The sequence below is a fragment of the Trachinotus anak genome, unplaced genomic scaffold (genome assembly GCF_046630095.1).
Source record: "Trachinotus anak isolate AG129_WGS33_773 ecotype Australia unplaced genomic scaffold, CSIRO_AGI_Tana_v1 ptg000011l, whole genome shotgun sequence".
NCBI lineage: Eukaryota > Metazoa > Chordata > Actinopteri > Carangiformes > Carangidae > Trachinotus > Trachinotus anak.
The window spans coordinates 5,292,189-5,315,933 of record NW_027273862.1 but is presented as its reverse complement, the minus strand read 5'-3'; the positions used below and the strand labels follow the sequence as shown (position 1 = coordinate 5,315,933).

General features: G+C 40.0%; 1 protein-coding gene across 3 annotated transcripts in view; it reads right to left on the bottom strand.

Annotated features, from left to right (window-relative positions):
• Nucleotides 1-23,745, bottom strand: part of ntrk3b (neurotrophic tyrosine kinase, receptor, type 3b) — a 178,088-nt gene that overhangs the window by 142,939 nt on the left and 11,404 nt on the right. For all 3 annotated transcript variants that reach the window (XM_071489377.1, XM_071489376.1, XM_071489378.1), the window contains exons 2-3: nucleotides 3,749-3,823; nucleotides 208-279 (exon numbers count right to left, since the gene is read on the bottom strand). In XM_071489377.1, the coding sequence (XP_071345478.1) occupies nucleotides 208-279; nucleotides 3,749-3,823 (147 nt within the window). The remainder of the gene's footprint in view (nucleotides 1-207; nucleotides 280-3,748; nucleotides 3,824-23,745) is intronic.

The following is a 23,745-nucleotide window of genomic DNA, read 5'->3' as shown; positions in this document are numbered from 1 at the left end:
GGATGTCTCATTTAAGATGTGCGGCAGTTGCGACAGTAATAGCAACGCCACAGTTTCCCAGAAGTCAGCTTCTTTCAACCGCATCAACTTCTGCTCCACACTAACTTACCTTTAGTCATATACTACAAGCTGTCAAGCGTCACAGATTATAATAAATCTTTTGAGGGCTCAGGGAACATGGTTGTCAAAGATAGAATATTTACTCACATGTAGCGTAGGTGTGGGTTCTGAGCGAACGCTCGAGCCTGGATCACCCGCAGGTTGCAATTCATGATAGTTCTGAAATGAAGAATGATAAAATACAGATGAAATGGTGAAGAAGCCACCAAGACAAAAACATTTATTTTCCTCCAGGGTACAACACATACAAATACGTGCACGCAGTATCACAGTGAATGATCATGCAACAGCATCAAGGCCGTGTAGAATTTTTTTCTCTGTCACTTCCTTTGTCTTGGTGCATTTCATTGTGCTTGTTCATCTCTGCTCCTTTAAAAATGTTTTGTCATTTGGGCTTAACTGCAAATAAACTACTTCAAATACACAAAATTATGCTCTCATAGAACAAGTCACAATTACCCATCCACTCAATCTCTCATCTGTGTTTCTGCACCCTGCAGAGCTGACACTGAAAGGGAAGCTCAGGAACTGATTAAATATTTGCATGTCTGTAAAGCGAGTGAAACCTGTCACTAGAGTATGCATTCACACATGTTCCCTCATTGTGTTTAACTTGTACAGAGAGACATAACTATGGAATTAAACTAATCCTCATTTTGCTGGCACCATGGAATCCACTAAAGGAGTCCTGGAATTCCCAGTGCCCCAGTTTGGGAACCACTGTTCTGGGCTACAATGGTAATGACTTCTAATCTTGTAATCACAGATGTCTCTCTCTGAAGAAGTCATTGACATCATCAGTGAGCGCCTCATAACGCAGCGTGCTGATTATACCCAGCTGTTGGTGCCAATTACCTTCTAGATGTCAGATCACACTGCTGTGGTGTTTGACTGGGACGGGGCGTTTCATCACCTAAAAGTTCCCAGAGTGGGGCTTTGGGACCTCCAAGGGTCCTTGAGAGGGTGTTTGGGGTCCTTAGGAACATTTAAATGGCTTCCCCAGAAAAATGAACAACAATAATTTGACTCTTATTTCACTCCTCAGAAATTATCACAACAACATTCAAGGGTTGGCTGTTGAGCTTTAGTTATAATCCTCCCAACAGTGATGACAATTATATACACAATCATCTCAGTAAACAGCAGTGATTTAATCGTTGCTGCATTTAATGTGAGGCCTTAGACAAGTATTGGAGACCAAATCAAAACACATTTTGCTAAAGGACAGTTTTGTTTTTGTTTTTGTTTTTTTTATCTTTGTGTCATTTAGTTTTCCAAATCAACTAAATGGCTGCAGGATTTCACCAAAACATGTTTACTCGAAAAAATGCTTTAGATAGACTATCCCGCACATAAAAAAAACATCTACAATCTACTTTAACATCTAGATGCCAAAATGTGGTAGATTCTATCTCTATACAAATAATACATTTTATTACCTTCACCAGAATTACAGGATACGCCTAGTTATATTCATTTTCTCCCCTTATCATCAATAAATCCCTTTAAGAGACCAAAACTGGCAATGAACTGGTCATATCTTATTCCTGCTGCTATAGAGCTCCACTGCTGTCCTGTTCCCTCGTTATAATGAACACACATAGTGTATCACAGCTGATTTTGATTTAATCCCACATACTGCTTTGTGCTGCTGTAAAAGTTCACTAGTGCTCTAAATGTGTATTAATCCACAACTGAAAAAAATCCCAAATTAATGTTCCAAAGTAAAACTATAATAATAATAAATAATATAGATAAGATACTGAGATGATATAAATAATAAAGAATAAATACTTGACCTGTTTTTAAAGATTTGTGTTCTCAGGATGGGCCACAGAATTTGTATTATCATATTATTATTATTATATTAGTATTGCATCTTACACATTGTAAATATTTGTATTATTATATATTATATATTATATTTTCCACATTTTTATTGTAAATATTTTTTGTACATTTTTTTTCTATTTATATTTAAGCTATCTGACTTGCAGTGCTTGCTCTGCATTATCTTTCCTTATATTCCTTCTTCTTACTATATTCATTGTTATTTACCAAAACACCAGAGCAAGATCCTCGTATGCGAAAACATACTTGGCAATAAACCTAATTCTGATTCTGAAAGGTTGGGGACACACTATGGGTTTTGGTCTCTTCAGGGAATTTGTTGACAAGAAGAAAAATATACAATATCACCAGCCTCACCTTTTAAGGTAACTGAATACAGTAAATGTCATGAAACTACTGCATTTGTGGACAGTAAGGTGATGCAGTGGTTATCGCTGTCGCCTCAGAGAAAAAAGCTTGTGGTTTGAACCCTGGTTTCGCCGGGGCCTTTCTGTGTGGACTCTGTGTGTTGTTTTCTCCCACAGTCCAAACACATGCAGGTGAATTGGTGACTCTAAGTTGCCTGTAGATGTGAATTTTGAGCATAAATGTTGCCTCTGTATATCAGCCCTGTGATAGACCGGCAACCTGTCCAGGTTGTACCTCGCCCTCGCCAAATGTCAGCTCAGATTGGCTCCAGCCCCCCGCAACCTTCAAAGGATAAGCGTTATAGCTAATGGAGGGATGGATGCTGCATATGTTACAAGAATATAACAATAAAGAGTTGAGGGATGCAGTCAGCCTCTTATTCTGGAGATGTGTGGTTATATAACACATAATAAGTCAGTTTTGTTTTTTCATTTTATTCATATTCAAATGAGGGGGGGTAAACTGTAAAATGAGGTTATGTAAGGTATCCTAGAGTAACTTTTTCTCACTTATCCCTCCATCGTGCTAAAAGCCCCACAAGACAGTATCACACCAGGTAACAGCCTTTCCTGGAAGAGGTGGTGGTAATGAGAAAAATGCTAATTTAGCAGTGGAGATATTGCACTTGGCCTCCCTGATGAGGGATCAGAGGGATCAGGGGAGAGGCCAGCTCTGACTTTGGAGGGCAAAGGAGAATATGGTTGTCTGCAGAGAGAGAAAAAAAAGGGAAGAGGAAGAGGAGGTCACAGGCAGCGCCTGAAGGAGCAGCAGGGGCAAGAGGAATGTAAAGGATGTGGCCTCATCGTGCAGGGTAGCAAAGCAGGAAAGGAGCGTAACATTGCTTTAAGAAGTGAAGAAATGAGAATTAAAAAAATGTCACAATGCTGCAGCAGGGGCCCCTAATTCATTTTTCCCTGATGCTTTATAGCATTATTTGATCAGCGGCTAAGCAAAGCGAAGAGGATGTTCCACTGGCGTGTGACTTTCAAGAATTAAAAGCTTGTTTAAACATCAGCTTGTTTTAGGATCAGAAACACACCCTTCACTCGCGCTTCTCTATTCTCCACTGGGAATCTGTTTGGATTGAGTCACATTCAGAGGAGTATAGACATTAGATCCCAGTATGTAACTGGTGATGCTGCAGCTGCAGTCACTTGTGCTCTGAGCTGCTGCTCTCATCTCTAGGAGAAAACCATTGGCCTCTCTGCAGTGAGGACGCAGGCAACCTGATGGAAAACTGGGATTAACAGCGGTACAGGTTCCACTGTCCATTTTCAGATCTGAAACACAGTAGGCCTGAAAACCAGGGAAGTGTCTGTGCCTGTCTCTCTCCCCTCACTCCCCGCCAGAGAACAGCATCAACACTCACAGTCTCTGTAGTCCAGTGTAGAGCTCCATATCGACGTCTCTCAGAGTCTGCAATCCTGTCCAGTTCTCTATGTGTCTGTAAACAGAAAGAAAGAGAATAGTAAATAAGACGTTGCTGTTCATCCAAGGAGAAAGGAAAACAGAACCAGGAGACATGACGAGAGAAAAATCTTTTTTTTTTCAGTCCCAAATTGGAAAATAACTGACTGTGTGTTGTCAAAGTTTTTGAATCCATATTCATTTAAACTGCAATTATTGGAACAGTTCTGACAGAGCGCTCTCTGCTGCCCTCTGATAGATTTAATTGCCAAGAGGCAGCTTCTGAAGCTTAATCTATGTGAAGGGAAGTTTGAGGGGACAGACCAAATAAATACTGCAGATGACTTTACTTCGACTAATACTATCAGAGTCCCAGGGAAAACTCTTTCTGTGTGATGGGATAAAAGAAGCGAAGCTGGCATCTTTAAATTAGCTTTAGGAAAAAGAGCATCTGTAAATGATTTGTTTGTTATGGTTTGGAAATGAAATAGGCAAGACACACACACACACACACACACACACACAGGGCACACCCGTTTCAATTAAGCCAGGGGAAATGAGAAGATGTAGCAGAGGACATGGCAAAAGCGTTTTTCCCTTTGTTTTGGAAAAGTAAAAAATGATGAAATGCTAAAGGGAACTTCATCCTAAATGTCACATTTCAAATCGATGCAACAAACACAACAACCAAGGAGACACATGCAGAGGTTTTTCTACATGGCAGGGTGACAGCTCTTCATTTGAACGGTGCTATAATGCAAACCTACATGTACATATACAGTTTAGACACGTACAGAGACACACGCTCACATATCCTTTCATATAAAGGCCAGTCCTGCAGCCTGAGCCTGATATTTGAATTGCATTCAGATTTCATCACTTAGTATGAGTTCTGTGACCAGATAACAGTTTGTGATTTATAACAACAGCAGGAAAAACAGTTCTGCAATTGTTTTTTTGGTTTTTTTTATCCTTTGGCTCTGGTGTGCAGCGATGAGGCTGCACCTGAGACATTTTGTTTATCTGAGCCCTGCACTCTGGGTGCTTCGCCTGCTTCTGCTGGAGAGGATACAAGTCTGCCAAATGTAACCAGCACTACCAGAACCCTACTGTGTTTGACTTTATTAGTGGCTGCTGGGTTGGCCATTTTGTATGAAGGCTGGCAGGTGGGAGAACATGAGTGGTGCTGTCTCTGGATGTTTTTTCCAGAAAATGAGTTTTAAAATTATGATTACGTTGAGAATACCATCAGCAGTTTTGATTGTAATGTGAGCTGAAGCACAGCAAACTCAACTTGGATTTGCCAAATGGTTTGGGAGATTCAAACTAAGTGCAAACAACATTTGTGCAGGGCCACAGGAAACTGGGGCTGTTTTTACATTGGGTTTGTTTTCTTTAATCCAAACCAGATTCGATTGTTCCCTCCCCCTGCTGGCGTGCTTTCATATTAGTTTACTGCTGTTCTGATACACATTTGCCTGCATAGTCATCTTGTCAACAAAAAGCCTCTGTTTTCCCACAGAGACAATGTTGGCAATTAATTAACAATTGTCATTTCAAGTGTCTATATATATATATATATATATATATATATATACATACAAATTTTTCCATTAGCCAGATCACAGTCTGATTGCAGCCTGTCTTTGTTTTCCCAGGACACATGCAAATCATGGTCAGGTCCCCTCAAGGGTGGTGACAATGCACCTGCACTTGTGCCAGGAACACCAGAAGAAGAATAGCTCCTGCACTTTAGCAGTTTAGTTATCCAGAGACTAACATAAACACACAGATGAATCATTTTAATCAGGGGCAGACTGAAACCATCCCGGGTCCCCCTCACAAACCATCAGACCACCACTGATTTTTATGATGAGGGAGGCCAAAGTTTTATCCTGTTCTTAGACACAGGTCACAATGGTCAGGTCAATCATAAGATAAATGGTACGACAACTCAGTACGCCTTAATGTGCCTTTAAATGACCTGAGCTGCTTCTTCACTCAGATAATTTTGGTGCAGTTTCTGTCGCTTAAGCCATTGTCACATGTGACAGAGCCTGGAGATGGTGTTGTATTTCCACAGAGGTGTAAAGCTCATGTTTGCATCTGGGGGAGATGGCTGCATTTAAGCAGTGATGGTGGGTGGGAGACAAGGCCTGATCCAGAATTTCTTATTGAGGAAGTGAGTGCTGATGTGCTCCCAGCCCCAGTTTTCCATTTTGTGGGAAAACCACGTGAAACAGAATATAATAGTAGTCATAGTAGAATAATTTTACATACAATCATATCAACACTCATACTATCACAGTGAATGCACTACAAGCTGACCACTGCACGAGAGCAAAATGCGCGTTTGTGTGCGCAAATGTGAAAGTGTTGCCTGAAAACATGTGGCAGCTGTCAACTGCTTCACGCTGGCAGAGTAGCGTGAAGTGAAAGCAGCTGATTGAGAAGGCAGGAAGCTGAGTCATTAATGTGACCTGCGAGCAGACATGACAGATTCCCACAGTGCTGCTGTGTAGCTCCAGTGACGGGCACAGAGGGCAGGCTCACAGGGAGTCAGCTCCACACACTGGGGTCTGATGTGCTGAGAGGTTGGGGTCTTTGAGGCAACATGGGTGAGATTATTAAAAGTAAAAATCCAAATTATTTAGGCTGTAATGTTGGGGTCTTGAGTAGAGATGCAAGGATTGCAATCTCTCACCTGGTTCTGATCTTCTTTTCAAGAACTGTAACTGACAACTGGCAACAGTAGCACTGGCAGTGTGGACACGTGTGCGTCCGAGCCACAGCAGCACTTCAGTGAGGCAGACGTCATGCACAGGTGAGGTCAGTGGTGAGGTACTAGTTTTAGCCACTTTGCCTGTGCTGGCTTCTTGGAATTGTACACGTTCAGCAGGGTGATGGTGTGTGTGCGTTACAAATGTTTCCATGGTTGTTACTCCACATCTTGCTTTGGCCTTACTTGCAAACTTTTTGTCTTCTTCACTCCCATGAAGAACTTCCATGCTGACTATATGCTGTGTGTGTGTAGCTGTGTCTGTGCTGTTGTGTGCATGACATAAACCATCGCTTGGCGTGAGTCTAAATTTCATATTGTTAAACTTTGCCAAAAGAGCAACTTTTGGCAAAGTGAATGATTTCTGCCATGTTTATCAAGTCAGAGCCCCTCAGAGGGCAAAGGTCATTTTGGCAGACCCCCATCACCCTCTCTATGCAGAGTTGTGACTCCTGCCATCAGGAAGGAGGAGTATTTTCCCTAAGAGGGCCAAATCAAACAGATATTTGAGGTCATTAGTCCCAACAGCTGTTGGGTTTTTAAACAAGCTGTTGGTCAAGTTGTTACAGCCATTAACAAATACTGATGGACTCTTGGTGCTTCATATCTATCTAACTATAATTCATTATGATGAAATCTATCTACATTAAATGCTTTTTTGTCTCTATTTATTGTATTACATTTTTTTATAATGTGTACTGGTTGTGTTGACTACTGTTGCAAACCAAATTCCTTCTGGGGACAATAAAGACTTTCTAATTTAATGTAATCTAATGTGACCAACACAGAATCGGATACGTGAGACCAGTGGTGGATATTGATATGGGTGATATGGTCACCCTTGTGACCATATCATCTTGTGAGAGCATATCATCTTGTGAGAGGGCGGCACGAGCACTCGTTTTCACTCGTTTTCTTTCGAAAAAGAAAAAAAAAGGGATATTTGTCAGCTTTCATTTGCACGAATCAGTGTTCTATCGCTCATTTGCACGTCAGGTTAATCATATCATGTCTCCGTGGGGAGTGGGCGCCCTCGATTTTGTGCAGGCGCATCTGCTTGCTGCTGAGAAGGTGTCACACACAGAGGTTGTGGAAGAAGAGGGGCAGGGGATAGGTTCACCTGTGGATCCATCTAATAGCGCACAACTAATGTAATTAGTAGGCTAAATTCAATCACACCTCAAATTGCTTCCAAATAAAGCACATACACTGAAAACCCTCGCCCATTTCTGATTGTCAAGCACAACAGTGTACATACCACCTCAGGAACAGAAGTCAACTCAAAATCTAGTCAGTAAACCTGAACTTTCAGTGGTCATGTGTAACTATGTAATTCTTCTCCCTGGAGCTCAGGAGATGCATTAAATTACTTAACTGATTTTGAAAATTGAAATTTTATGTGAACTTCTACACTTTACTGTAATAATTGGTTGGCTGAAATCACTTGAAAGGTGAAAACTAATAGTGACAGCAACAAGAGCTGAGTTACTGTACAAGTCACTTCATTCAGCCAACACACCCTGGCACAGGGCCTTCAGCTGGCTGTTTCACGGAATGTAAAAGTGCACAACTTACAAAGACAGCACGAGATGTTACATCTCCAATACAGAAATCTCAAAATAAAGTTATACATATGCATTTCAAAACTACATTAAAACAGCTGAACAAGGACACAAACTAAATAGCTCTTTTATTTAACTGCGAAAATCCTCTTTCATCCCTTTTGGAAGCATCATCCTGCCCCCTCAGTCCCAGACTGACCTTAACAGCATAGGTCAATCTGGAGCTGGGGAGGTGATATTAACTTTCTCTGCAAATGGAAAGAGGCTTTCCACATTTATGATTCCTCACGCTCACTTCTGAAAGGAATACATTTTAGCACTGGAGAGTTTTTTGTTATTTAGTAAAAGAGAATATTGTAGTTTTTGGCATGAAAGAAAAGAAAAGAAAAGAAAAGAAAAGAAAAGAAAGAGATTCTGTTAAAGTTATAACATCTTGGTAGGGAGCTGCTTGACAGACACCCTGCAGCTTCAGGATTAAACACAACATCACCATCTCTGTTACTTGAATGATGAAGCGACAGCGACACGTTGGAAAGACTGTTTGAATGAAGATGTTTGGCAGGTTGCAAGAGGTTTAGGGGAAAGGGTGGGAATATCATTATTTAAATGTTTCCCACAGCCACAAAAATTACTGTCAAGCAAGAATCACTTCATAGCTTTTTGCCAGCATATTAAAGAGCTAATGTGCAGAGGTGAATCTTATATCTGTAAGATCCGATCACTTTTCATTCATTCAGTGAACTAAAAAACTTTTATTCTCTTTCTCTCTGCGAGTTGGAAGGTTTTTACAGGAACTTGGCATCGACAGTGATTAAATACACAAGACAATATGACCAGCTTGCATCACTAGAACAAAAGATCTACAAATTTATGCTTCATGCTCTGTGATATAATTTTGCACATCCATTTTCATCAAGCTGCAGTCAACAAAGAGCAGAGAGGAAGCAGGCGACACCTCCCTGTGGACCTGAGCACGCTGTCTGTTCAGAACCTCTGATTGTCCACGCCACATTCAATATGCATGTGGATTAGACTGCTGTGGAAATATGGATATGAATAACAAAGGTGCTACGATAATACAGGGGCATTCAATCTCTGTCCCGTTATTCTCAAATCCTTCGAGCATGCACGAATAAAATAGTACAAAAATAAAATCAACATAATTTGAAAAGTAATGGAGACGCTAACATTTTACACATCGGGCATTCAAGAAGGAACTCTCATCCAGACTCACAATGAGTGAGACAGTGCAATAATTTAAATTGCTGCTTTGTCAAAATGAATATTACACAGAAGAAAAGAGATCTGAGCAACAGAAGAGCAGGAGATGTGATTTTTTTTTTCTTGACAGCATGAAAGAATGAAAGAATGTCTCCTTTATTCTTGTATCCTCTCTCTTATCTGCCTTTAAATTATTTGTTCTCTTTATAGTATTTTATGACTTTCCTGTCCAAAGTGCTTTCCAAATAATCTGTTATGATGTTATTAATAACTGGAAACTACAAAGGAAGCGAGCAGGATACAATCAGAACAATTTGTACAAGCAGATCAAGCAGCTTGCTTTCTAACATACAGGCCCATGAAATTACAGCCACCTTCCATCTGCTTTAGAAAATGACCGCCAACAAAGTACACTGTAAACTGGGTGGCAGGGTGGTTCGGTGCTTGAGGAGAACACCCTGGAACCAAACAGTAACAGATTTGATCCCAGCAACAGCCATCTGTTGTGTTGAGCTGGCCCAGGGCTATGCACTGAACCCCTACCTGCTACTGTATCTTCTTCTGAGCTTCTCTGAATATGAGCATTTTTCTTTAATGGAAAGAAAAACTGTTTCTTAATAGGTGAACACAACAATTCACAGTTCAGAGAGTTACTTGCTGGGCAGAATTGCTATGACCATGCCTTGTTACTGCATGAATTACTGGTGTATTTATTTATTATTGTGTGTCATCTTTATTTAGTTTTTGGTTTTTATACATTTGTGTTTTTATTTTATTCTTGATTTTTCTAGATGTTCTTGTTATTACTACAATTATTACTATTATTATTATTATTATTATTTAGTAATTTTCCTTTATCCTGTGCTCTTATCTTCACTGCCTGCTTGTGGACGGAGCTGGGAGGACTCCCGATATGTTAGCATACTTCACGTACTACGCTTTGCATATGTTTCATCCCTCCAGTTATATTTAATTTTGTGATGCACTTTTTATGTCCTTATATATACAATAAATAATTGATCACAAAAAAAAAAACATCAGTACAGAGGCAGAATTTGAAAGTGGAGTGGGAACATCAAACTGGATAACTCTGGGTTAAAAGCCAATGAGAAGCTCTCTGCTCTCCTTTTGTAATTGTTAATGAGGTATGGAAGTTTATTAATTAATGACTAAACTATTCATCAAACACAGAACAAATCTGAGCAGTCATTAATGTGCTGTTCAGGATTTCAGAACAAGCAAGAGATTTATTAGTTGAAATCATTTAGTCAAAAAAAAAGTAATTATAAAAAGATTTATATTGAAGACTTGTAGACTTTTTGTACACAATGCTGGGCTGCAGTGTTCTCCATCAGCTTTTTCATTTGTCTAAAAGACTAATGGTACCCTACATGTATGTGGGTGTGACCTGTAAAAGCACAGATTTTTTTTTCCACTTGAAGGCAGCAGAACAAGCCGTAAACACGACACTGACATATTAATACTCTACTAGATTGATATGGCTAACATGTTGCTCATTTACACATCCAGCAGACAGGGAGCAGCGATGGCATTCATTTGAAGTTGTGTTTCTGGAGACTCTTTGAATGTAAGTCTGACATTTGCTCATCTTTTAGTTGTGGTTTAGCTTCCACCTTCTCCTGAAGCTAATATCTGGATCTTAAGTGAGTGAGTAAATGCTCCACTATGTGCTGGCGCTGGGCAGGTAGCTTTTTCACAGGTTGATGACTGCGGTGTGACTAAAACCAAAACCTGACCTGAAAGACACTAAAATGCTCTGTAGAGCTGGGTGGAGGGGGTTGGGTTTCATAATCAGGTGGTCATTCTGTGTGGTTTCATCACAAAAAGCTCACATTATTTATACCATTGTTTAGGTAAAGATATTTGTCTGCACAGCTTTTAACCTGCTTTGTGTTCATGTTGTAGTTTTGTCATTGATAAACTTCCATATTTTAGGCTCTTCCCAGCCCAGCATTTAATATGCAGTATCATAGTTGAGTATCATATGTATATATACATATACATATAGTAGGTTTGTCATGGATGAGCTTCTATATTTTAGGTGCCCTTCAGCAAGGCGCTCCCCAGCTTTACTGCCAGAAATAACTCCACATAACTCCTATATAAAATAGAATTATTCTCATATAAAACATAATTTTTCTGTTCATGTTTTCACTGTTAAGTGCCTGGTACTCTTCATGAAAGGTGCTATTTAAATAAAGCTTGATTTAATTTAATTTAATTTGATTCTAAAGCATAAAAAGATAAAATAATATAAAACTTGTATGTAGTGTCTTTTATGGTATTTCAGTCAGGCTTTGTTAATGAAAAAGATAAGCCATGCCTTTTTCACAAAGATGTGATGGACATGATATGATTTTGATCCTACACTATCACAACAGCCTTCCCTCAGCTGAAATGTGAGCTAATAGAACAACAAGACACTTGAGGCTCCCAGCAGCACAAACACCGAACCTCTCCTGTTCCTCGCTAATCTCCTCTATTCTGCCCATTGTTTCCAGTACTGCTGTCTGCTCGTGATTTACGACTTTGTTGGGATGATCTACAGCGCTAGCACCACTGCTTTAATGGGAAAATGTTTAATAAAATTGAATGTCTCTGGTGTGTTCCTGGGATATTGATCTATATTCTGCCACCCTCTCTGTTTTCATAAAGGCAGAGCAACACTCTTCCACAGCCCAAACACTTCAGAGTGGGGACACAGTGGTGAAGTAGCTCTCCTCTAGATTAAAGCGCACGCCTAACATCAATCAGATAACCTGTTTTTCTTTGCGCGCGCATGTGTGTGTGTGTCTGTGTGCTTTTTATGCTTGACTCATAAGTGCTTGCAAGCTGCATTGTAAAGATGAGGCCGGGAGATGCATGAAAAGGACACAGAGGAAGTAGCAATGATGAGAAACAGAAGAAAAGGAAGCTATTTCACTCAACATTTACTGGCAACTGGGAGGCTGGAACAAGTCAACCAATCATTGGGGACATTTGGCATTCAAAGCTTGTAAATGGGATTCAAGTATTACGATCTCTCCGGTTTCGCTCACTGAGACAAACCCACGCCTGTTACCTCTATGCAAATGCAATCACACGCACAGAGAGACAGATGTACCGGCTTCCTTCCTAATGTATGAGGCTATGAAATTATATCTGCCTTCCATCTGGTGGTCAGAATTTGATTTACAAAATGGCCTCCAACATCAGTATTATTATAAAAAGCCAACTGCGGTGTATTCCTCCAGAGAGTGTTGTTGGAGCCCCACCCAGCTTCAGTGGGGGAGCTGGGTGTGGAGTGTCGTCTCACGGCAGGTACTTTGAATAGGGAGGTTGGAGTGGAGAGAGGAATCTATAACCTGCTTCCCTCTCCTGTTTCATCATAGGACATAAAATGAGCAGGTATGCTCAGTGAGTCTTCCTTTGATGAATAAAGGTTAAAATGAAATAAAAAAAAAAGATTCAGTGTTCATATTGGCAGATACTAACACCATGGAAACAAATGGGCTCGCTGCTCTTCTCTGCTGCACTTTTACTGGAAAAAAATATGAAAACCGGGCAAATTGTGACAATTTGTCTCAATTACATTAACAGCAGAGACTGTGAGCTGGAGAATATGATATCGATATAAAAGTGACAGGCAAAATTGACCAAATTACAGCTGTATTAAAAATGATTTGCCCTGCATAGAAACAATGGATTCAGCACTAAGGATAAAGCCCAATTTTACCCGCAATTGCAACTGAAAATCCATAGGGACAGACAAATGGAGGGGGAGAGAGAGAGTAGCCTAACAAAGGGTCTTCAGTTCAATACAAAGCAAAATGGAAAAAATAGCACGAATGAAATTTCAGTTGATTTCTTTAGTTATCTGTGGTTTCCCAGGGACGGATCCTCTGGGGGAAAGACCAAATTACGGACCTATCAGCCCAACAGCTGCTTCTACTAAGTGCTGGTCTCAGTGGACCTGGCCATTATTTGGGCTACAACAGCATACAGTCCTTTTTAAAGAGCACTTCAAAGACTCTGTGGGTAGTTCATGTATATCGATCATACCTACACACACTCACTTGCTTTAATCCCTTTAAACTGTACCTGTCAATAACAATCACACAAAGAACGACTTTTGTTTTTAGCAAGACAGACTTATAGCTCTTCATTTCTTACATCTGTCATTGTCATTCTGCACTTTTAGTCCTTATTCTGCAATATTCTTCGAATTAAACCTATTTTCTCCTCTTTTATAATCTTGAAATCAGTGTAATGATTTCTATTCAATTCCTGATGCTAATGATAATAATGTTCTTAGAAAATAGCACAGTATTCTTCCTGATTAAGAACTCAAGATGTTAGGCCATAGCAAACACGTAAGTGTGTGTGTGTGTGTGTGTGTGTGTGTGTGTGTGTGTGGCCGGTCAAGTACTGAGAGATTCATTTTCAGAAATCAGCATCGGCTAAACAATAGTATCTTGACTCTATTGTGTTAAAAATAATGAACTGCAAAACCGTGATACTGGATCATTTATATCAGAGACTCTGGTGATTTCATTATTTTATTCTGTCTCTTAAACTAAACTAAATATCTGAAACTATCCGTCAGCCACTTTACCACTCGCTTCACTTCTTGTGTGTGTGTGTGTGTGTGTGTGTGTGTGAGAGAGAGAGAGAGCTGTGCTGCTCTGAAGCCACGCCAGAGCCATCAGCTCAGAGTGTTTTAACACTGTTAATATTCCCAGCCAGTATGCTGTCCCACGGCTGCCCCCAGACTGTTCTGTGTCACCAGTTTGCCGATCCAGCCCTGGGTAGAAACTATACCTAAGCCTCTGAGTGTCACTGCTCGCTACAGGCTCAGCCAATCCGCAGCAGAGATTTGGCAGGGCTAAACGTCGTGGGAGCATTGGTCCGTGCTCTGAAAGGTATCAACGCTTCGCACATGACTGAGCTCCAGCATTTCTGCCCAAAATGAAAATGACTATAATTAGTATGCCATTTTGCCAAGTGTCATCAAGCTATGATCCTCTCCGGATTCAGCTGACTATATACTGGAGTTACTCAGCAGTAGCTCAGTCGGCAAAGGATCTGCAAATCAGCGGATGTCACTTTCAACACTGTACACCTCCATCTGCACAGCATAATAAGCAGAGTACATCAACACTGTCAAACCACAGTTATCATTACACCATTAAATGCACTGGATCTTAAATACAGGCCATTTTCAAAGTGCAGTGGCGCCCTGTAAGTGGCTCATTCATAAATTCAAAAAAATGTATATAACATTTAAAGGAGTCACTCTGCCTTGTTTTCATGGCAACCAAAGCAAGAACTTAAAGTAGCAATAGCTGATTTTTTGCACCACTTGGTGACAAATGGACAAGCTGTAAACACAACCTGACAAATGGTCAGGTTTTAAAATTGCTACAGCAAACATGTTAGCACTTGTCTACAAGTGAGCACCATGTATTTGGCCTTTCTGGCCGCCTGGCCAGTTAAAGTCTAATATTCACTCTGCTTTTAGCTCTGTTTCATCTGCCCGAAGGAAATAATCTCACTCTAGAACAGCTAATTGAGCCAATATGCACTCCAGCTAGCTGCTAAATGTGTTAGGCTTTGGTGCTGAGCAGGTAACATAGAGGGTTTATCAAAGCCTTCTCGCTGAATACAGCTTCCTGTTGCATCTGGAAACATAGTGAAAATGGCGGGAGTGACTCAGACCAGTGAAGCTGCAGCTGTAAAACCAAAACAATGAATTAAATGGCTCTAAAATGCTCTGTAAAGCTGAGGAAACTGTAGAGTTTGGATGATAATTTTCTATGGGTTTCTCATAAGCAGCTCCTTACATGTATTCACTGAATCTACAATTATATATATATATATATATATATATATATATATATGCTTAGTGCAGCTTTAAATGAAAATCTATTTCTATAAAACTGTAAAATATAATTGCAGTTTTCAACTTGTGGAAATTAGTGAAATTCAGCAGCAGAGCTTTAGAGTGTTTCAGTCAAAACTTGAGTCAAAATAAAATATTCTACATGATTTCAGGGACTGTCTGTTACCAGCGCGAACAAGGAGAATCTTAGATGAAACAAGTCCACAGCAAAACTTCTTTTTCTTTTACATTCACATCCGTTAGGCAGAAAAGGGAAACTTGAAAGAATGAAGACATTAATAAATGAACAAAACAACGAAAGAGAGGGGAAACCTGAATTCAAGCAAATATGGGAAATTACTTACAGGAAAAAATCACAACGATTGTAACCACAGGTAGGTTTTTATTAGGTTCAAGCCGATTACCCACAAGAAACTAGATAATGGAGGGTAGAGCTTCCTATTGACGACCACCGCAGAACCTGAGCATGACTCAAAAGCCTTTCTGCTGCTGTCAGCGGTTATACCTCAACTCTTCTTAGCTCCACTGTCCTGCTGAGCATGATACTGTTTAATCAAATAAGTGATCTTATAGTACTGGATTCCTGCCAGAAATACCATACTGCATGCAAATGTGGCAGACCTTTAGCGCAAAGATATGCAGTGTACTTAAAATACCAACCATCTGGAGACATTTTACAGGAATGATATACTGTATATCTGATTTTGTTCAAACATCCCCTCCCTGCACACACTGAACACAATATATAATTATACCATGGGTGGCATTGTACAGTGAGGAAAAGTAGGGCAGGGCAAGACAAGATAGTAAAGGATAGGCTATGGGATTTGATAGGAGAGAAGAGTATAAAAGATATAGTGCAATAGACTATGTAACACATATTGATGTCACAGAATAAGGCAGCACAGATCAGGACAGGACAAGACCGGACAGGACTTGAAAGCCATAGAGCTAAACAATGAGAGACGATCCCTTATGGTGTTGGTGGGTCTGCCATGTGTAACATGATGCTCAACAATTAAATGGTCCCCTGAAGAATTCCACTGTGTGCAACTGTCCTCCACAACCGTCTCCTCTTTATACCTCAACTACTTATCAGCACTCGATCTTTATGTTAACAAGACATTGTGTCCTATATTTGGCCACCTTCCTGAGGGAGAGGTTTTGAAAGACAATCTTCACAGGAAAGGAAAGGAAAGGAGAGGAAAGGATGGGAAATTAAAGGAAAGGAAAGGAAAGAAAAGGAAGGAAAATTAAAGCCAAGGAAAGGAAAGGAAAGGAAAGGAAGGAAAATTAAAGGAAAGGAAGGGAAAGGAAAGGATGGAAAATTAAAGGTAAGGAAAGGAAAGGAAAGGAAAGGAAAGGAAAGGAAAGGAAAGGAAGGAAAATTAAAGGAAAGGAAAGGAAAGGACAAGAAAGGAAAGAAAAGAAAATGTCTCCACTGCAAGGAGAGAGGAAGTTAGTGGTGCAGAGAGAGAATGAGCTGAGGTAGAGCGAGACATATTGTGCTCTGAGCTGCATTTACAGGACTTTGATTATAGATTATGATGCCATCTGTTGTGAATGGTGGTCAGCCTGTACATGACAGGCAGCATATTTGATACGGGACGCGTGCACCTCCTGCTGCTGCTCCTGTTAATCTTGTGCAGCTCTGAATTAAAACACCTCTCCGAAGGCCAGCGGTCCACAGTGGGATAACTCTAGCCCTGGCAGAGACCGCAGCGCTCGGCTTACAGCACGAGGAGTAGATTAAATGTTCTGCGCACGTCCTTCATGGAGCTAGTCTCCTCCAATTTCAGGATATGATAAATGTGCAGCTGAGGGGCATCTCTCCTGGAGAATTCAATTAGGCAAGAAAAGAGAAGAGGATCACAGTGATATTAGAGAGCCGATCGGAGAGCTCCTCAGCCCTCCCAGTAATGAAGCGCTCCATTCCTCCACCATGACTAGATTGATTTGACTAGCTGTGCTCAGAGTTCATCCTCCTCTTAAAGTTCCTCTCAAAAGGCTGGGTGTCATTATGGAGGAGAGAAGTTTGAAATTTAGAATTGGAAGTGAGATGTGGGTGAAGGTTTAGATTGAGGGCCAGGGAGTGAAGTGCCTGCATGCTCCACACACCTGCCAATGCACTGAGATAACCTTAAACCTTAAAAGGAACTTTGTTATCTTCTCAAACCTTGGCGGATCCTTTGGATCCCACCCCTGATCAATAACTGGGCTCTGTAATTACTTCACATCCCGATTAGCAGTTAATTGTGCTCAGAGTCACCCATCTGTGATTTCTGTCTGTGCCCATGGAATTTATTCACTAATACACAACACTTATCAATTGCAGCTAAACAAACATTAGTCTATAGTGACACAAGTGAAAATTGTGCATCTTGTAATGAACTGGCAATGACCCTGAGTGATTGTATTCTCCTCATGTCCACATTCTTCATCTAGAGTTGAGAGCAGTTCACAGCCCTGAAAGTGAGTCTCAAGGATGAACCTCATCGTGCTGGCATAAACACTATAATTAGATTTAATAGCATCTGATAAGCATCTCTATTATAAGATTACTTGACAAAGGCACAACCTTTATCTCAATTATGAAACAGAGAAATTACCTGGGTTAAATATGTCTACATTTCACACTTCTGATGTTTATCTCCATTCACTTAGCCTATACGTGCATCATCTTGTTTAACCGGTTAAAATCTAGATTTGAGCCACTGAGGATTTTTCATTTAAACCATGCTCAACACAGGGACGTCATCACAGTTAAGTTGTAGCACAGCAACTAATGTCCAGCATCCATTTACCAGGCTGAAAAACATTTTAGCATCCAAGCCACTGCCATTATCTGCTGCTAAAAGCTTTACTGCACAGTTAAAATTATTCTTTGAGGTCCTACCATTTTAACCGCTCTTATTTGACTTCAGTGCTCCCATCTTGATATAAATTTCAGGAATTGAGGGACTTAAAAGCCACAAACAGTCTCCCACCTTCCTTATCCAAGCAGTCCCATTACCTGAGAGAAAAAAGTGTAATTACTGGGTTTGGCTTGGGTTACGCTCCACTGCACTCCAACGCAGCTTCCTAGTGTGAAAGAAGTCTGTCTCTTCTTCTTCCATTTTACAGAAAATGGACATTTAGAGATCCTTTCACTTCAGTGTTCATGTTTCATTTTTTTATCTGTCCGTTCTTTATCATCCATTTCGTTTTTGCTCTGAACTTTGACCCTTTTGTAACAGGTTGTGTTTGCGATCCAGAAAAAACTGTTTGTTGCTCTTTTCGTTATCTCAGCATAGAGCACTAGAAATCTGAGATGGAAAAACATAAATGTGACTCTGACTTGTTACTAGAATGTTAGACGAAGACATCCCAGCAAGTATGAGTCATCATCTTCTTCTAAAATCAGATGTTTATTTTCAGTGGCTTCATTTACCGCTCTTGAATTCCTGAGGAGGATAACTGATTCATTAAAATTTCAAATAGGCACCAGGTGTTAGGTCATGAGGTCTTTCAGGGATACAGTGACAGCATGATTGAATGTGTTAATTTTCCAAAATGCATATATTTATTCATATTAAACTTATACCAGTAATGTCACCCATAGGTTTCTGAAAAGCGGTTTTGAAGCTCAGAGTGAGCTGCTCCACCGTCGCCATCTTGGCTGTGCCTGACTCTGCCGAACGCCCAGCTAATCCAAAAATGGGCAAAGAGGTGGGGCGCGTGCGGAGACGAGACTTGCACGCATGCTGATTTGTGGCAAGCATACGTTCACCCACTGCTCACTCAAAGCGTGACATCATCAAATATTAAGAGCTTTGAGGCCGGGAACACACTGGCACACTGGTGACTGCGGAGTGTCTTTGAATGTCGGTTTTCATTTCAGCAAACATGTTAAAGCGGATACATGCGTCTCACATCTCACAGCTGCATGACATGATCTAGTGATTCGCCACTGCGTTGTATTTTTCATGAAAAATAGACAAGACCTGTTGATGTCATATTGACATTATAGCAGCACCATTACACAAAACTAACACCTCCCACTATATTTTATATGTCTAGGCTGAATCTGAATGTCACAGACATGGGAAAAAAAAAAAAAAAAAAAAAAAAAAATATATATATATATATATATATATATATATATATATATATAAATATAACATGGGAGTCTATGGGGAGCCACTCACTTTTGGAGCCAGCTTTAATTGGCCATTTGAAGAACTACAGTTTTTAGCACTTTCATGTGGGCTTCATGTTTCAGCCTAGTCAGTTGATATTTTTATGTCAGTGTTGTGAGTCTTGAATTGTGAATTATTTTGAACTGTATTTTTTATACCGGCCCATCACTGTCCCGATGGTAAAGCAAGCTGTGAAGTTGCATCATGTAAACTAACACAAGGATTTTTTTTAAACACATGAAAATCACTACACAAGATTTCTGTGCGAAACAGCTTTTTAAGATAATGGAAAAAATTAAGGGCTTCGTTCTTGTTCAACCTCTTCAAACTTCTTTTTTCCTCAGAAATCAAATCTCAGTCATCTTACTTCATTATTCTTAGAGCCCTACAGTTTTTTGTTTTCTTTTTATTATTTTCAAAATTAAAGTGAGAATGGAGGACAGAGTGGAGGAGGATGAAATTCTGGTAGAAAGATGCTTGAAGAGTTGATTTTAGAGTATCCATCTTTTTTTTTTTATTACCAGGGAATGAGCAGTTCAGTTTATATTGGAGCAGAAGCACAGACAGACGGTGGTAATGCTGAGAAACAAGTTAAGGGAACCACACAATAATTTGGCAAACATCCTAGTATAAATGTGTGCATGTGTGCAGGTATATTAACTTGAAACACACAAATAATGGAGAGCACAGTTCCATAATGATACACAGCGACCTGACATAGGTTCAGAACCACGAGGGCAAACAGAACTGTTTGCTTTGAATACCAGAAATCAGCCATGAGGGAAATCAAAGCAAAAGGTTAAGCTGAAGCGTGTGTGTGTGTGTGTGTGAGAGAGACACTTCTCCACCTGAGTCCTCGTGCTAATTAGAGCTCCTGGTAAATTAGCATTTCCATGTTGACGAAGGACTCTGACAGGAGGAATTTACACTTGCAGCAAGAGAATGAGGCTCGCAGCTGGATTTAGATTCAGCCAAGGTGATATTTAGCCAGGTGTCAAAATAACAGTGCTATTTCTGTTACCAGGGTTGAGAGTGACTGAAGGTGTCCTGTTTTGGGGAATAAAATGCACTGAGGTGGTGGAGGAGAGGTGCAGGAGACAAAAGAGCACTATCATCTCCTCAAAACAAAGGATCAAAGACTGTTTGTGTTCAAAGGTTTCATTTATTTAAAAATTCATGATGATTAGAGGTGCATCCAGACCATATTTGCAGGCTCAACACAGGTAGTGGTTTTAAAGGGGGTTGTGCAAATATAGTTAATCAACAGTCTATATAACCACCCTTGTTCTCCAACTAGATGATATTAAATCAATCAGTGGACAACCTCTTCATGTTTTACCTCCGAGCAGCGTGCTGCAGCTATAATACAGATTTCATGGGCTGCTGCTGCTGTCAAAACTAACATCAATAAAGACATGTAATATGTGTTCTTATAATGTTGTCTTTTTGTAGTTAATTTCTAAAAGAAATAATTCAGGTACAATGCACAGCAGCAAATACAACCGAAAGCTGGAAAACATGGTGTCAAACCACAGTGTAATACAGTCTCATCGCACAGGGCCAAACAATATAAAATGGTCAATTTGATTTAAAGGAATAGCTCAACATTTTGGGAAAGAAGCTTTTACATCTTCTGGCTGAGAGTTAGATGAGAAGATTGATGGAGTTGTAGCCAGTTGTAGCTTAGCCTAGCATAAAAACTAAAAACAGGTAGATACAGCTAGCCTAGAAATACTCCTAACAATACACAACTTGTTTTAACATTCTGCCCTGCAAATGGGTTAAGAAATTAGATAAAAAAAAGTGGCAATTTGAGCTTTAGGGGTGTAGAGGGGGGATTTCTGAACTTTGGATTGAACCAGATCAGTCTGTATGCTGACTGGTAGCAGCTCCTTATTTATCTTACAGACTCGAGAGTGGCTTCAATCGTCTCATCAAATATCTTGACAAGAAAGCAAATAAAGGTATTTCCCAAAATGCTGAACTCTTCCTATAATTAATTAAGGTTGACCAAGGGTTAAAACACTTTTGTTTTTATTTATTTTTTAATTATTTAGCTGTATCTGTTCCTCTCGTTAAAGTAGGAACAATCATTCAGATTTTTCTATCTTTATTCAGATTCGTCAGGCATTTTGAACCAGTGTGAATTCACAGACCAGACAGGAAACCACAGGTATCTTAACAATCACAAGCACTTAAATTTCAGACTCATACATGTGCTGATGCAGTCCTAGCAATAACTCAGAAAGGTGGACTACAGAATAGATACAGTTGATACTGTCGGTGTTTGTCAGAAGAATCGTTTCATTAGAAAGCTACATCAGCTTTGTCAGATTTGGTGAGAACGAGCAGAGAGGGAATTCGTAGAAGCTTCTTGTTAAATTCCTTCCAAAGGTGTCTTGTCTCGCTTGGAGATGTGAAATGTAATAACATCTAGTCCTCACATACTACAGTTCTCATACAAATCTGGTGTCAACCAATTACCTCCAGCAGGAAGAATGGAACCAGGGGGAGAAAGAGCTCAAGGTTGAATATTTGATTTGTTTGCTATTTTTCTTCCTGCCTTCATTTAAGTAACACACACGCTCTCTCTCTCTGTCTCACACACATACAAACTCAGTATTTTATCAAAATGATGGTCTGTGAGTCCACTCCTAATCTGTCCAGCCAGACAGGGTAACCGCAGGACACGTCTCATCGGTCTACAAGAGCACAAAATGCCTTGGCAGTTGGCTGTGACCCCTCTGTGCATGTTTTACAAGTGCTACAAAACATATCGCGAGTAACAACCATATACATATGGATGGATCACCTACAGACCAACTGGACATAGGACCAGGGACCCAAGGGGGCCCTGGAAAGTCAACTATAAAAGAGACACAAAAAAAACCCAAAAAACATGGATGAAAAACAATTATGAAGAGATGCTAAATGTCTACAAAGAGAGACAACATGACCACAGAGAGATGCAACATAACTACAAGGACACACAAAACTACCACAAAGACATTCAAAACAGCTACAAATTATGCGGGGAGCCTTTTGCATGTCTGTACCTGTTGTCTCAGAATCCGACAGTGTCGTACATTTATACACTAGACTGTATTAAAAGTGGAATAATTATTCAAGGAAAATAACTTAAGGCCCAAAAACAATGCATTTCAACAGCACAGTGATCTGCAACACAACACCAAATTTTCAGTCACTGACACTCCAACTGTCTCCTCTCTAAAATAACCAGAGGGGAACAAGTTGATCTTTCCAGTAACAATAAACACATTAGTGATTCTTGACAGGTGATGGCTTCCTCTGGAAATAAGAAGCATCTACAGTTCACAGTGTCAAATGTAGACAGCTGCCGCTGCATGTCACTTCTCTTGACAGACGAGGCAGCCAGTTTCTCCATCAAAGCCTTGTCAAAAGTTGAGATACCGGTTTTCCTCATGGAGGCTAATTTAGCCAAAGCACCTAATTAGACTGACTCCCAAAGGAGCCACCACTCGCAGTAATGTATGCACTCATAGTTGTTGTTGTTGTTTAGCCCTGTTGACTCTGTTGACATTGACTTGTATAATGTGGGGACCTTGCGCTATTAATAAATTATACACCAACCTCTGTGCTTCATGAAGTGTATGAAATACAGGATGATGAAATTTGCTGAAATCTCCAGTGTCCCGCTCTTGGCTGAATAAGGTCAAAATTTGTCTAATGTTTGTCTGTTACTGATTTTGCAAAGCAAAATGGCTCAATGAAAATATTTAACTGAGTTATTGTATAATATGTATAATATTAATTAATATTAATTTTTCATAAGAACTGAAAATAAATGCTAAAAACATCATGATGGCTTGCGCCTCATTAAAGACCTCTGTGTTATTTAAATTGAGTCAGTTGTTATTGTTATGCGCATTATTATGTGCTGTGTATTGCGTTATGTGTATTATTGTGTATTGTGATGAGTACTGTGAATGTGTCTGGTTGTGCTGTCAACATCAAAATTGTATGGACCCCTGGAGGAAAAGCGGCTTCAATGCAAAAGCTGATGGGGATCTAAATAAACAAACAAACAAAACCTCTGTGTGGAAGGTACTTTCTTCGAGGGTTTTTACTTCAGAATATAGGTATTAATATCAGTCTTCTAATTTTCTCTTACGCTAACTTAGCCTTCGACAAACCTCCTTTGGTTGAAGCCTCTGATTTGACGGCCTCCTTCATCCCTGAAGCCCGTCTGAGGCACAGCAGCGGCTATGAGTCCTTTCAGCTTCATCAACAATGCAAAGCCTCACTCTCCCAATTCACTTTTTGGTATGCAACTGA